The 14053-nt window shown below is 37.1% G+C and overlaps 1 protein-coding gene across 1 annotated transcript in view; it reads right to left on the bottom strand.

The window, feature by feature from the left end:
* TET1 (tet methylcytosine dioxygenase 1) overlaps positions 1-10885 on the bottom strand; it is a gene marked incomplete at both ends in the record, with an annotated part of 16880 nt that extends 5995 nt beyond the window's left edge. The window contains 3 exons of the mRNA XM_010009725.1: positions 6311-6404; positions 7046-7136; positions 8356-10885. Of these exons, the coding sequence (XP_010008027.1) occupies positions 6311-6404; positions 7046-7136; positions 8356-10885 (2715 nt within the window). The remainder of the gene's footprint in view (positions 1-6310; positions 6405-7045; positions 7137-8355) is intronic.
* Positions 10886-14053: the final 3168 nt, after the last annotated feature.

Raw genomic sequence — 14053 nt, 5'->3', positions numbered from 1 at the left:
GGAATGATGTTCTTGTTTGCCATAGCAGTGAGTCTGCCCTCCTTTTTCCCAATTCACTCCTACACACACATTAAACCCTTCTCTTACTGGAAAATGTTTTATCATTTTATTCTCAGCATGTCTAACAGATATTAAAATGGAAATAAGTTCCACTTCCCTGAATTCTCTCTTCTTGAGCATTAGCAGACTATACCAAGAGTTAGCACAGAACAGTTACCTTCAATCACAATACTATTAGGTTACTTAGCTATTTTTACGGTATTATCACTGAAGTGTGATACCTGCAATTATCTGCAAACACCTTTTCTCAACTTGCTACTGGAACCAATATTGTACTGTTTACAAATGAGTAATTGATTGTACTATATATAAGTTAAGTGATTCTTCCATAATCGTGCAACCAGAGATGAGGACAAAATTCAAACTCCCAGTGCGCTTACGCTCCTTACTGCCTCAAACTTCCCTTTCTGTTGTATAGCAGGCAGTTGTAAATGCCACTTTGTACCATAGAGATGACAATAAGAATCTACTCTTGCAGCAGAGATCCCATTTAAGTAGTGATAATAGTAACTTAAATGCTTACTCTTTTTTAATTAACATAACTTTTTTGTTTCATGTTTACTCTATTAAAATATTGGAGTGGTTCTTCATATGAAACATTACTAAAACACTTTTATTTACTTCAGAAACCATGTAAAAGTTTATAATAATTTTGAATCTCCAAGGATAACAGCACATAAAGAATGGCTTTAATTTGGGTAACATTACAAAAATTTTTGTCTAGAAAAACCTCCTCCCATTCTGGATTTAGCAGTTGTGTCTCCATTTTCAAACAGTGAAAACAGTGCCTGCACAGCTATAGTGCCTGCTATACGCACACTAATTGAACATCTTACAACATTATGGCAAGAAAGTGGCGCTCTAAGAAAACGTTCAAAGAGGTCAACAAAACCCGCACCAACCACCCTCTCCATGTCCCAGAATTAATTTCCTTCCAGACTTCTCCTGTGGAGAACATAATTCAATCATGAAGACAAGTTTGAAGTACAGTAAGCTGTTTAAAGCAGAATGGAGCTGCACATTCTATTTAAACCTGCAGCCAGGGGCCAGTCAGTCCAGGAGAATTTACTTTAAATTCCTGTTCAAACATATTTCAAAAAAATTTCCCCACTCTACTATGTTCTGAATAGCACGACAGCTTCTCCGTGCCCCAGCTAGCAGTGCCACACCAGACCTCCTGATCATTTCACTGCCAAGTGGGACACAGAAAATAAGCATCAGAGAGTCTGCTAACAGGTGTCTGACTTCCTAATAAAGTGGTCCTCTGACCACTTTCATTGATTAGCAGTGATTATCCACTGCAAAGTACCTGGATTATTCATCAGTTAATTTTCTTCAATGAATTACATGTATCTTCTAATGATAGCAATATCTTATATGTAGAGTGCCTAGAAGCTGAAGTAACTTCTTTTTCTTGCTCTTGCTTTCTCAATTCCTGATTTCAATCACTTTCTCAACTCAAACTGAACTATCAAACTGAAAAAAAAATCATTTTCTCTGCATCTGCAGAAGAATCCATTGTTACTAAGGCTCACTCAGCACCCAACAAATTGCACTTTCTGACACTATCAGTTCAATTATGTATATAATCTTGGTTATATCAGTGGGTTATCTAAGCATTACATTTAAAAAACTGCTTAATTTCAGTGGCTAATATTAGGTTCAGGTCTGTACAGGACTGTAATTTCAAATTTAACTATATTTCAAAAGTATTTGTAATTGGGTTTTTTTTTTAAATCTATTTTTAATCCATCCCTATTTTTTTATTAGTTATATATCCTACTAATATACACCCAACACTACAGGAAATATAATAAAGCTCTGTCAAGTTACAAATATAAAACCTAAAAAGGCAAACAGTACAGAAGTGAAAGAGTTTGAGAAACTACCTGCAAAAGGCATAAAAGCCTTGTAACACTGTATTTTCAAAGAAATTAGGCCCACCAGCAGGCTAACAGAATCTGAAGGGCCAACAGGTCATCCAACCGTTTAAAATTAAAAAAAGCAGCACTCAGAAAAGATAAGACTTAAGATGCAAAACCCACTTCTGCTGTATTCACAAACAAATTCGGGAAGATTCCTATGATAGAAACCTTCACAAGGGACAGCTAAGGATTTTTTCCCCGAAGTTAAAGCCCTGACAAAAGTGGTTAGAGGACAGTAGTGACAAAAAGCCCACAAAACTAAACAACCACGCACACCCCCCAGAAAAGTTCAGATGGTATCCACCAAAGAAACTCAAGGATGAAACAACTGAAGTATTAAACGTGATGTGTATTGTCTTGATTTATAATACATTAGTAACAGAGGGCCTGAAGATTACCAAGAGGATATAATGTTTTACAAAGACCCTGAAAAAAATATATCAATTCAGTGATCACATTAGCCTGGTATCTGTGTGGGGCAAAGCAGTGATCACACAGGAAACTGTGATATACAGGGAGAAGTCAAATAAACTTTTCTGAAGGGAAGTCACAGCTCGGTCAAACTGCAGGTCTTTCTAGATTTCCAAAAGCCATTCAGTAAGGTCCCTTAGTAAAGTCTCTTTAAAAACCCTAATGTGTCTTGGGACAAATCAAATGACTACACATGAATAACTGCTGAAAAGACACGAAATGAAGGCTGGTATGTCTCCAATGGGAGCTCTGGAGAACTGTGTCCAAGCTTGTACTCCTCAGCATGTTTGTTAAGGGTAAATAAAAGGATGACAACATTTGTTGATGACACTAAGCAATTCACAATAGTGAAGACAAGCACAAAATGCAAACAAATGAAGGAGAAATTCGTACTGCTGAGTGGGTAGTAAAATAGCAGATAAAATTCACCAAAGATGTGCATATTTAATGCACATGGTGAAAACAATTCTATTTTTAGATTAGAGATGGACTCCGAGTTGGCCATTACCATGCAGGAATGAGAATCTGGCATAATGATAGAAAGCGCTATCAAAATGCCAAATCACTGCTCTGCAATGGAGAAAAAGCAAAAACAACTGCTAGGAATTACTGGGAACAGAGCACAAGGCTGAAAACATTATGCCAGCATTTTAACTCCTAGCATAAGAGAACAGGAAGGAAAAGGAGAAATAAAGATGACAAGATTTGCGAAAGCCAACTGAACACAAAGGCACCATCTCCATCTTGGGGAACCACAGAGCTGTGAATTACTGGAAACTAAACAAGTCTTCTGGGAAGCAACTGCCCTGGTCTTACACCTTTCTGCTATCAGTCAGTCCTGGAGACAGGATATCAGCAAGAAAAACCTCCGCCCTGATCTGGCCGTTTTTATTACTTCTTATCTCTTGTCTTTATTCAGAGCTGGAGCCTTAAAAATGACATTGCAACTCTGAATAAAGACAACAGATAACAATGATAGCTTAGCTGATCCAAGCCAATGTCCACTGAAACTAGGAGAAGGAACCCATAGGAAAAGGGTTTAATCTAGAAAATATTAAGAGCTGAAGCTGACCTCCTCTGAGGTCAGCAACACGTATCTTGGATTTCAAAGCAGCAGGATGATGCCTGCATTAATTTCAGGGCAAGTAATTTCAGCACTTCAAAGGCTTTTTCTTTCTTTAACTTAGTATGAAGAAGTATGATGAACCTGGACAAAGCAAAAAAGCAGAAGAAATCCAAGCAGAAAATAAAGAATATGTTATTATCTCCACAGATATCAACACATTTAAAAACTCTATTAATTCTATTTTGACATAAAAATAAGACAATACAATGTGGTGCAAAAAACCCCAGAGGTTGAGCAGTCTCCTTGCCACTGCATGCAGTGAAAACAACAGCAAAGCAAGCTCACCTTAACTGCACACAGTTTAGCTCATGTCAGTCTAATGCTTACACATACAACTATCATAACATTTCAAACGTTAGATAGGATTTTTTGATAATATTTACATTCAGCTAATAGGAGGGCTCTTGTTCAGGGACAGAGTATCAACCTAAAATACAATACATAAAAAACCCCACAGAAGAACAGATGCTTATTTCTTCCTTCTCAAAAGGAGACTGAAAGAGAAAAGTTTCTGCAAGTTTATGGTAACCTGAAATCTAAGGAAGAAAACATCAGCTCCTTTGGGGGAAAGGAGTTTGTCTCAGTAAATGTTTAAGACACCAGGCACATGTTTGGAGCCACTTCAGCAAGAACAATTTAAGAGGGAATCAGAATTAAGAAATGCAGTCAGTAACAGAAGAATGTATGGACACAGGCATTTTAGAAAACCTCCTTTAATCTTAAAATGTTTCTAATGAACCAGTAAAGGCTGGATGAAATAGGGAAAATTAATTGGGAAAAACAGTTCAGTAAGATCAACAGATACATTCAATTTTTCCTTATATTTGCTTCAGCAGAGTTCCATTGTGGTGCTCTCACAGCAAGTCTCTCAGGAGCCCTAAGGGCAACAGCTTGTCCATCTGCAAAGAAATCAATCTGTCCCAAAGTACACTGTAAATGAGTAAGTGAAAGTCTCTGTGCAGCTGACCGAACCTTGTGACTGCAATTATCAGAGAGCACAGCAAACTTTTTCCATACGCTTTCAAACAAATTTCACAATTGTGTTTCTTTGGTCATAGCCAAAACCCAAATATGCTCTGTTATAAGGAATAAAATTAGCATTGCCAATGAAAAGTTAACGCAACACATTAAGAATACCAGCCCCAATATGTGGATTTTATATGGGATGAAACAGTCCTACAGAGGAAGTTTCAGTGATTTCCTTCCCACTCTTGTACTGAACAGTCACACAGTAACAGTTAGCAGACTTGCAAAAGCATTCAACCTTTTAGGTCTGAACTTGCACACAAAAACCAGTCACTGCTGCATAAACCAAGTTTGGAACTTGAAAAAACAAGTTAATGAACTTAAAAGCTTATTCTTGCAAAACACTTTAGATATAGAAATGTAAAGATCTAACTAACTGGAGAGCAGGTCCCCGTACCTTAAAACAGCCTTTTCTTTATGCATCTGAGTGCTTTCTGTCATATTGTACACACATGTTGGACACCTACAGCCATGCAGATATACAATAAAATCAAGCATTTCTGTTTTACATAAAAGATGGTATGTTGACACTGGCAAAAGAAAAATCAAGGTTAAGACTTAGTTCTAAATGTCTTTTTCCTTTCAACTGTGCATGACTATGTCTAAGGTAAGATTTTTAACTCATGTCCTCTGTTAAAACTAACTTTTCTATTTAGTTGAAACAGCAAGAAAAATAATTCCATTCTTTTTGGGTCAGTTGTTTATGAAATTAATTTCATCATCTTTTTTCTTGGATGCTGATTTGTTATTAAATATTATCTGAAGCAACAGGCACATATGAGATTCCCTTCTGAAAAAGTTTATGTATTGCATATGAAAAAACATTTTGACTGTTCCAAACAAACAGTCAATGTTTAGCATGCAATACCATCCACATACAACATGTAATAACCTTATTTTTGTCATGTAGTTACAAATGCTAGTCTACCAACTGTACAGTTATCTTCATTGTTTTTTCAATCAAGTCTGGAATTCCTAAACACAGCAATTCTTTTTTTTTTTTAACAACCAAGTTCTTTTATTATTTTCCAAAACTCAGTTTACAAGATTTCCAGTCTACTTTTTACCTCCCTCAGTGGTTTCAGCAGAGATTAAGGACAATTAATTCTTTCCAAGCTCTCTCCTGGAGCTTGTGTCTGTTACCTCATTTCCTGGCTCCTATGAAGCAATGTGAGACAAGACTTTGGTCAAAAATATCACTGTAACATTTACATTTCCAAATACTGAGATCGGATCCTCAAAAAAAGTAATGAACTCCACTGCATATGAGATTGAACTTCTTGATCCATCACACTCTCTTTTCTTCAGGTGTTCATACACCTAAGAAAGGTTTTAAAAAACGTTAACGGAGAGCCTTCCAACTCTCCCAAGCAACAATCCGATCCCAATAACATAGACCACTCAAACTTTCAGACAGTATCAGGGTCTTCTGACCCTTGATTTGGTCATCTCTGCTAGCTCTGTTAAGCATCTCTCTTTCACACTCACTCACACCACAGCACAACACATAGCACCACATCTTCAATAAATTAAAAAAAACACTTTTCCTTAGCTTCATTCATTCAGGCAGACTTATAGATCAATTAAATGAAGAATCAGATGATCTTCATTAAAGATCAGATTATGTTTAAGCTTAAAGACTATACATCATCTGATATTTAAAAGCCAAACAAAACTTTACTGCTGTAACATAAAAACTTACCCACTTGGCAATTGGACACCCCTGAGAGCTTTTTCCTTCCTTTCCTGTATAAACCACTACCTCTATTCTTACAGCGCTTCCTTTTGCTCCATATCTGCATTAAAAAAAAGTTCATGAGTTAGTAGACCATTTTAAAACAAGAAACATTTTCAATAAAACAAGAATAACAATTTCTTTTTTATGTAACTGAGAACAGGAAGATAACAAAACATTTATAATGTCAAAACCACTTTTAAACGTAAGATCCTATTCGCAAGACTGATTTTTGACATCTCTCTTCTGATAAAAAGTTTCTACCACTAAGGAAACATTATCTGGCGAAGAAAATGTTATCTGCATGTAAATCCTAGTGCACTCAGTCACTAATGTGACCTCTCTGTCCAGCTTGTGACTGGACATGTAGGACACCAGAAAAGCATGTCGGACAATAGAAGAACTAATTCTGCCAGCTGCTGATCTCTGTCATTCCTATTGACTTCAATGGCACCTAAGAGCATACTGCACTTGAAATTCAACCCTGAAATTGCAAGAGCTCAGGAAAGACATGAGAGTTTGGAACCTAAATATTAGTGTCCACCCTCATGTACACCTGAACAGGAAAGTGTTTTACAAGTAAGTACTGAAAAAGTTTAGAAAAACAAAGCCAAACATAGCATCTGCTTTCTCATCGCTGTTGTTCTTTCCTGTTTAGACAGCCAAAAATACTGTGAGCATTAAATGCTGAATTTTCCTCACCTGTTCTCCATTATTTCTCTCACAGCAGCAACACTTGGTCCTGTCCCGAGGTGTGTGTAATATGGGCCTTCATCTTTCTCTATAATTTGCTCTGTAAGCAGGTTGAGAAAGCTAAGTTGGCACATAAAAATTTATTTACACCATTACAAATAAGATTAGAAATAGTTTACATAAGCATCTTCCTAGTTAAATTACAATACAGAAACTTTGTCCTTGAAATGTATTGAATAAAGACTATGACAGATTTTTCTCCTCAGAGGCATCCAAATTAGCTTATATTTGTTTCCTCCTATTAGTCTGCTAGCATTTATTCTTTATGTTATAAAGTAATCCTAATAATAGTAATATTTTGCATTCTTTACAAATCTTCATTACAGGAGCTGTAAGTTAAGTAAGCTTCCCAATATCCTTCTTGCTAGGAAAACATTAATTCATTATAGACAAAGGAAAATTGAGAGGAAAAACAAATAACTGAGTGTCATATACTACAGAACAGTAAACATAATCCAGGCCTCTTAACTAGCACTCTTATTGATTCAGAACATTAAAGCGAAGATAAAACAATTTGCCTGTGTACAATTTGTTGTTAAGTTTCTGACTTGTGTTTCCATCTGTGCGCTCTGAAAGTCTGAAAACACAGCATGTCTAGCACCATTAATCAAGCTGTATTTGCAAAATCCTCAGTACTGAGTTTGGTCTGACATCTCATCCTGCAGTGCAAATTATCACGTATGAGGCCTCACTGGAACGCCACTTTCCCTCTCCCCTCTCCAGTGAGAGGTACCCAGTAGCCTTTGACATAGACTCTTCAAGGCAAACTGACATTAGTCATCAGGATTAACAGTGACAGTAGCAATACCTTCCACAACTATGCCCTGCCGCTTATCTAACAGCGTTTAGGCCACTATGACAATATACTGGGAAATTTTTACCTAACCCATCTCAGACAAAAACTAGTTCGTAAAAATCAGAATCTGACATACAGCAGATAAATTCACACAGAGCACAAGTCAGCAATGAGAACAAACAGAAAAACTCATTTTTCTCCTGGGTTTAAATTTAAGTAAAGAATTTAAACCTGCCATTTGCACTACCAAAAATAATAAATTCTTCCATGTTCTGCAGGTCCAAAGAGTACTGGGCACAAGTTACAGAAAGAGACAAAATAATTTACTCCCATTTTCTAATGGTGAAACGCTGATCCTTTAGCAACAGTGAAGTAAGCGTCAAATACATTTGCTCACATTAAAAGAAGCGTCATAACACACTTCTATCTGAAAGGCACAGGAAAAGTTAGCAAAAAGACTTACCAACACAGTCACAAGTTGGCAATTCAGACTGTCCTTTTTTTGTAGGCGTATCTATTAAATTTTTTGTAGGGGTATCAAGAAACTTCATAGGTGATTCAAGGAAACTGCTGAGCGTGTTTTTTGCTGGAGAGCACCCTGAGTCGCTTGTGCTCTGCGGGTGGTCAGTACCCAAACTGGTTGATGTCAGAACGGTGACTTCGCCCGCATACTCCATGTTCCTGAGAGCTTCAACAGAACCTGGTACCTGGGCTCCACCACAGGAAACAGGCAGCACCTGCGACTTTGGATCTACTTGTTCAACAGCACCCTGCTGAATATAGGTTTTGTCTTCACTATGGATTTCATTAGCTCTCAGGTTAGACTGATTAAAAGTTTGAGGCAAAGGGTGTATCTGACTGACATTCGCTGTTGGCTGTACCTGAGAATTGCATTTTTCTGTAAACATCTGTAGGCTTTCACTTGGTCTGTTCAATAAGGATGCTGTTTTCAACTGTGAAACAGCCAGAGCATTATGGGAGGACAGGTCACTATGTTGGTTACGTGCAACAACTTCATTTTTCAGAGGATCAATGCCTAGTGGCTCACCAGAACCTGCAGTTTTGATTTGCTCATTCACCACTTCACAGCCAAATAACCTGTCTTTTTTTTTCTCTTGAGGTACCTCAGGTGAACATCTATGGAATTTTATCTGTGTTTGTGGGAGAAATAATCTAGTTTTTTCTTGTGATGCTAAAGTATTTTGATTCAGTGCTCTCTGTGCTTTGGTTCTTGGAGACTTTTTTTCAGACGGAGTCATTCTGGAGTCCTGTGGCATGGTTTGACCAAACTTGTGCAGTTTTGACGATATCCAAATGTCCTGTAACTCGCTACGCTGGCATGACAACAGCTGCAGCTGGTTTCGATTATTTTGTTGATAGCGTGCTTCTTGAGGCTTCTTTTTGTGTCTTGGTTTCCATGGTACAGCATTTCCTTTTTTATTTGTTGGCTGCTTCTGTTTTAACAGTAAGGAACTATGATTATGCTTAAAAAATACAGATTCTTTTTTCTGCAACACATCTTGGTTATATTTTGGCTGCCTCTCCTGTGATATTAGATTAAGCAGTGATGCCTTTATGTCATTCTTCCGCTCAGGATTTGTCTGGTTTGATTCAATTAGCGCTGCAAGTTGAGTTAGTTGTGTAGCTACATCCTCTTCATCCTGGCTGTGAACTCCTCCTTTAATCAAAGAACTAGGTTCCAAGTTCAAATCATTACAAGTTGGCTTTTGCTCTAACTGGCCAAGAGTTTCCAAGCTATTACTTGTTTGCTGGACATTATGTGAAGCATTGCAATACCGTGCAAGGGTGACTGGATCATGAGTATAATTTTTCTTGGTAGTATATCCTGAAAATGATGTTGCATTAGATGTTAAGTCAGATAAAGTTTTGGTATCTCTTGAGGCTAACTGTAATTTATACATCTCGCCAGCCAGATTGGCAGGTTTTTCACGCAAATCAGAAATCGAGCTTTGGCCATTGTATAACACTGCCTTATTAGGGAGCGGCTTCTGCGAGTGAGTGCAGTGAGCCAAGAGCTGTTGTTCATTCTGTAAGAAAGTGTCTTTGATTTCTTCTAACGCAGAAGATGTGAAGGAGGAGGAGATATCCCTTTTATAGTTATGGAGCAAGTTGGAAGTTGTTTCTTCTGTATGTTCGGTACTTGCAGTTTTAGCTGGTGAAGTTGTTTCTAAAGGGACTTCAGATAACTGTGTTAAAGCTTCAATAGCTACAACCTGCTCTACAGTTAAATTTCTCGTTTTAATCAGGGACAAGAAAGTCGGCTGGAACGAAGAATCTTCATGCTGTGTCTCTGCATTAGGTAGTTTAAAGCCATCCTTCCCCACATGCTCTTCCTCTTCAGGCAGTTGAGAGCAACACAAGCTTTCTTGCAGATCTGAAATGGAACCTGTCTGCAAAACTGACTTACCATAATTTTCAAAGATGCTGCAAGTGCAGTTTTCCTCTTTCACCAAAACATTTCCTTGTTTTTCTGGTTGAACACAGCCAACACCAGTCACCAGAGTGTTTACTATGTTACTCAGATTAGTATCCTTTGTCCATTGCATACGGGAGTTGCTTGTCAAATCTGTTCTTTCCGCTACAGACACTTTTTTCAGTGAAGCAACTGTTTCTGGTGACGAATAATGTAGGGGTTTTATGCCATTTTTGATGGTCTGTGCAAATGAATTTTTTGGCTCAACTAAGTGACTGGGAGAGACTGCTCTTTCACCGTCTTCATCGTTTTTCAAGTGTTCATTGCCTGTCACAGTTCCATGGATATCTCCATTGACATGGACACCAAAAGATGGCTTCTCATTATGTGCCCACTTCTCTGCTTCTAAGCCTGTCATTCTTTCTTTCTCCTTAGACTGCACATTTTCAATGGGTACTGTTTGGTTTGTTTTCACCCTGTATTTTTCACCATGACCACATATACTGCATTCCATGAGTTCTGGTCTGCGGCCATTTACTGGTTTGTTTTCTAAATTTGCCTATAAAACAATTAAAAAATACTGTTGTAACAGCTGTTAAAAAACATTTAAAATAAGAAGCATAAGATTTACAGCAATTAAACCCTACTTTGACAGATAGAGGAATATCCTAATTAAGCACAGGCACAGACACTGGGAAAAAGCGCCAACAAAACAGGAAGTCATAAAACCCCCTGAAGCCTAAAAACCCTGTCCATATTTATAGCTGGTTTTCCCCACTGCGGGGGGGAGAGCAGAGGAAGAAAGCGTGTGCATGTTGTGGTGGGGGAGACTGAAGAAATGAATGAATGGATGGGCATTAGCATTTAGAATCGGGTCTAGGGATTCAATTTTTAATGAATTTGCATAAGCAGATGAAAGTCTCTCAATGCAGTACTGAAATATAAGGGCTTGTACCAAAATAAGTTTAGTACTAATTTGGCAGAATTATACAAATTTGGCTAGAGCAAGATACTGATTCACCACTTGGTTGGACACTCTAGCAAGAGTAGCTGGTTTTCAGGCTTAGTTTCAAGTTCTCAGAAAAATAATAAAACCTAAGCTGAAATGGATACAAAGACAATTAACATAAACTCATCTGAACATTACCCTCTAAACATTGTTTAGCTTCTGTATTTAGATGGTAACTTCCAGGTTTCTGAACAGTCTCTCATGTAAGCTATCCTTAACAGTATTATAGTAACCTCTAATTCTAATATTTGCTTAAATATATTATTCATCTTCACTGATATTATACAACTCATGTGGCTGAAGCAATGTCAACATCTAAAAAGAATCAAAATACTGCGTGTTGGAAAGAATACGTATATTAGCATTAAGATGGTATGAATATTAAGCAAGGATTTACACAATTTTAAGTTAAAAAAAGGCAGGAACTCAGGCAGAAACAGCAATAAAGGCAGGAATCTAATTTTTATTACATTAAACAAGTTCTTTTTACATTTTCTTTTACAAAATAATTTTAAGTCACAATAGACAGTGCTGGTACTTAATCTTATTTTAACATCTACAAGTTATTTAAATCATCTGTAGCCTTTAGCCCTACTTCAACCAAGAAAACCAGTACTGATTTTCAAGTCAGATATAAGCAATACAACTGATTAATTAACATACATTAGTACTGTACATCTTAGCAGTTCCCAGAAAATAGCACCCAGTTTAATATAAAACATTCAGTTAAATCAGACATAGTTTTGTGGTCATACCAGATAAAGTGCATAGACTTCTCTGAGAAAACTCAGAAGAACAAATGCAAAATAGATTTATAATTAATCATAAGTATCAAGACGGAATTGCCAGAAAACCCCAGGCAAAACAAGGCATACAGACCCAGCTCCATCTGGAGTCCAGTATACACCTCACAATTGATTCCTGATAAAAAAACTGAACTGGGAACCCATAGCATGCCCTCGATTATATAAGAGGCATCATAAATTCTCATGGAAAATGCTATGTAAAAACACATCCAGCATAAGTCAATCCTATTAAAATTACATAAAACTACCTCATTTACTGCTTTTTTAGTACACTCAGATGCTGACTAACGGTCTGTGAGCATGAACTCCTCTGGATCCTGGTGATTTTCAATCAGTGAATGATCCATAGATGCAGGGGATCACTGAGCAATTTCTAAGGGATCCACAAAAGTGGTTAAGCAGTTCTATTGTTAGCAAAGGTACATGCATTACATGGGCCTCTGCAACCATACCGGAATATATTTTAAGGGTCTACTATGGAAAAGTAAACCCCCACAATTTTATACCTGTGCAAAAGCTGAATTTTAATTACCTTAATTTAACTTCAAAAAGAACAAGGATATGAAACTGCTCTTTTTTCTTCAGCAAAAGTATATCTAATATCTCTACCTGTCCAAAAGTTGTCCCAACCATGTAAAATCATTATAAAAAAATTACTCAATTAGACAATTAGGAGGCTGAGGAGATAAAAAGCATGTAGATTAAAATAATTTACCAGCATTTGTACATTTTCAACATGACACCGTATTTTTGCCCTTCCTTCATTTTTATAGAGGGTGTCACTCACTACATTAGAAACAATAAATCTAAGAATGGTAAATTGAGAGCAATGAGAGGTGGGGGGAAGGAGGAAGGTTTATCCATGATCAGCAGAGATTAAAGATCTGACACAGAGTCCACTGACAGCACTTCAAAGTGCAAAAATGTCATCGCACTTCTCTCCACTATGTTGTTCCTCAATAAAATACTTTCATCTGACCTAAAAGCACTGCCACACTTAAAAAATACTCAGGATATCCTTTAATCTGCCACTAGCGCACAGGTGCAGTGCTGTGTCCCCATAAGACCCAGTGATCACAGCAGTAAAGTGGGATTACTTTTAAAATATAGTTATTCCTCATTCATCATAATTTCCACTAAAATTACTGGAAGCTGCCCACATGCGATGAGGAAGAAAAGAGAACCAGATGAATCATATCATTGGCATGATTTTGTTCATATTTTATTTTTCCACACAAAGAATAAATATTATCATAAAATTGGATTTGATTACAAAAAAACAAACCCTCTCTTTTGAGCACTATCTTGCCTCTTCTCTCCTGCTAATGAACTGCAATGGATCCTAAGATTGACCTTTTTCTTTCCTCTCTTATCAGACTTTTCACTGGAGTTTTCTGTTTAATATGTGAAATTATTGCTTCCCAACATAAAAAGAAATACAGACATACTAGCAGGGGCAGAGTCCATTTGATTCTTCTCCTCAATGTAAGTCTGGCAGACCAAAAGTAATATCTCAGCAAAAATCTTTTGCACCTGAACAATCTAGGAGCAATCTATCTTCAAGTCCTGAAACAGGACTCAAAAAAAAAAAAAAAAAAAAAAAAAAAAAATTAGTGAAAACTACAGACAAGGATACCACAATTCCAAGCAACAGTCTTAAAATTCATGGAAGTTAAGCATACAAGCCTGATCTGATTGATTTCTAAATCTTTTACACAAGTGTAATGAAAAGCTGAAGAATAAACTGGATCAATAAAAGTAATTTCCTCTCTTCCTCATTAAGGAAAGCACTACTCTATCTGGAGACAGAACAGTAACAAATCATGCTCAAGCTTAAACTCTGCAGTAGCTAGTGCTATTAGGACAGGAATCATGGAGTACAGGCTGCTGTAGCCATTGCTGTATCACTTAA

This window comes from Nestor notabilis, unplaced genomic scaffold, assembly GCF_000696875.1.
Source record: "Nestor notabilis isolate BGI_N333 unplaced genomic scaffold, ASM69687v1 scaffold34972, whole genome shotgun sequence".
Lineage (NCBI taxonomy): Eukaryota > Metazoa > Chordata > Aves > Psittaciformes > Psittacidae > Nestor > Nestor notabilis.
Note: the sequence above shows the minus strand (reverse complement) of the source record. Positions and strands in the feature narration are given on the sequence as shown.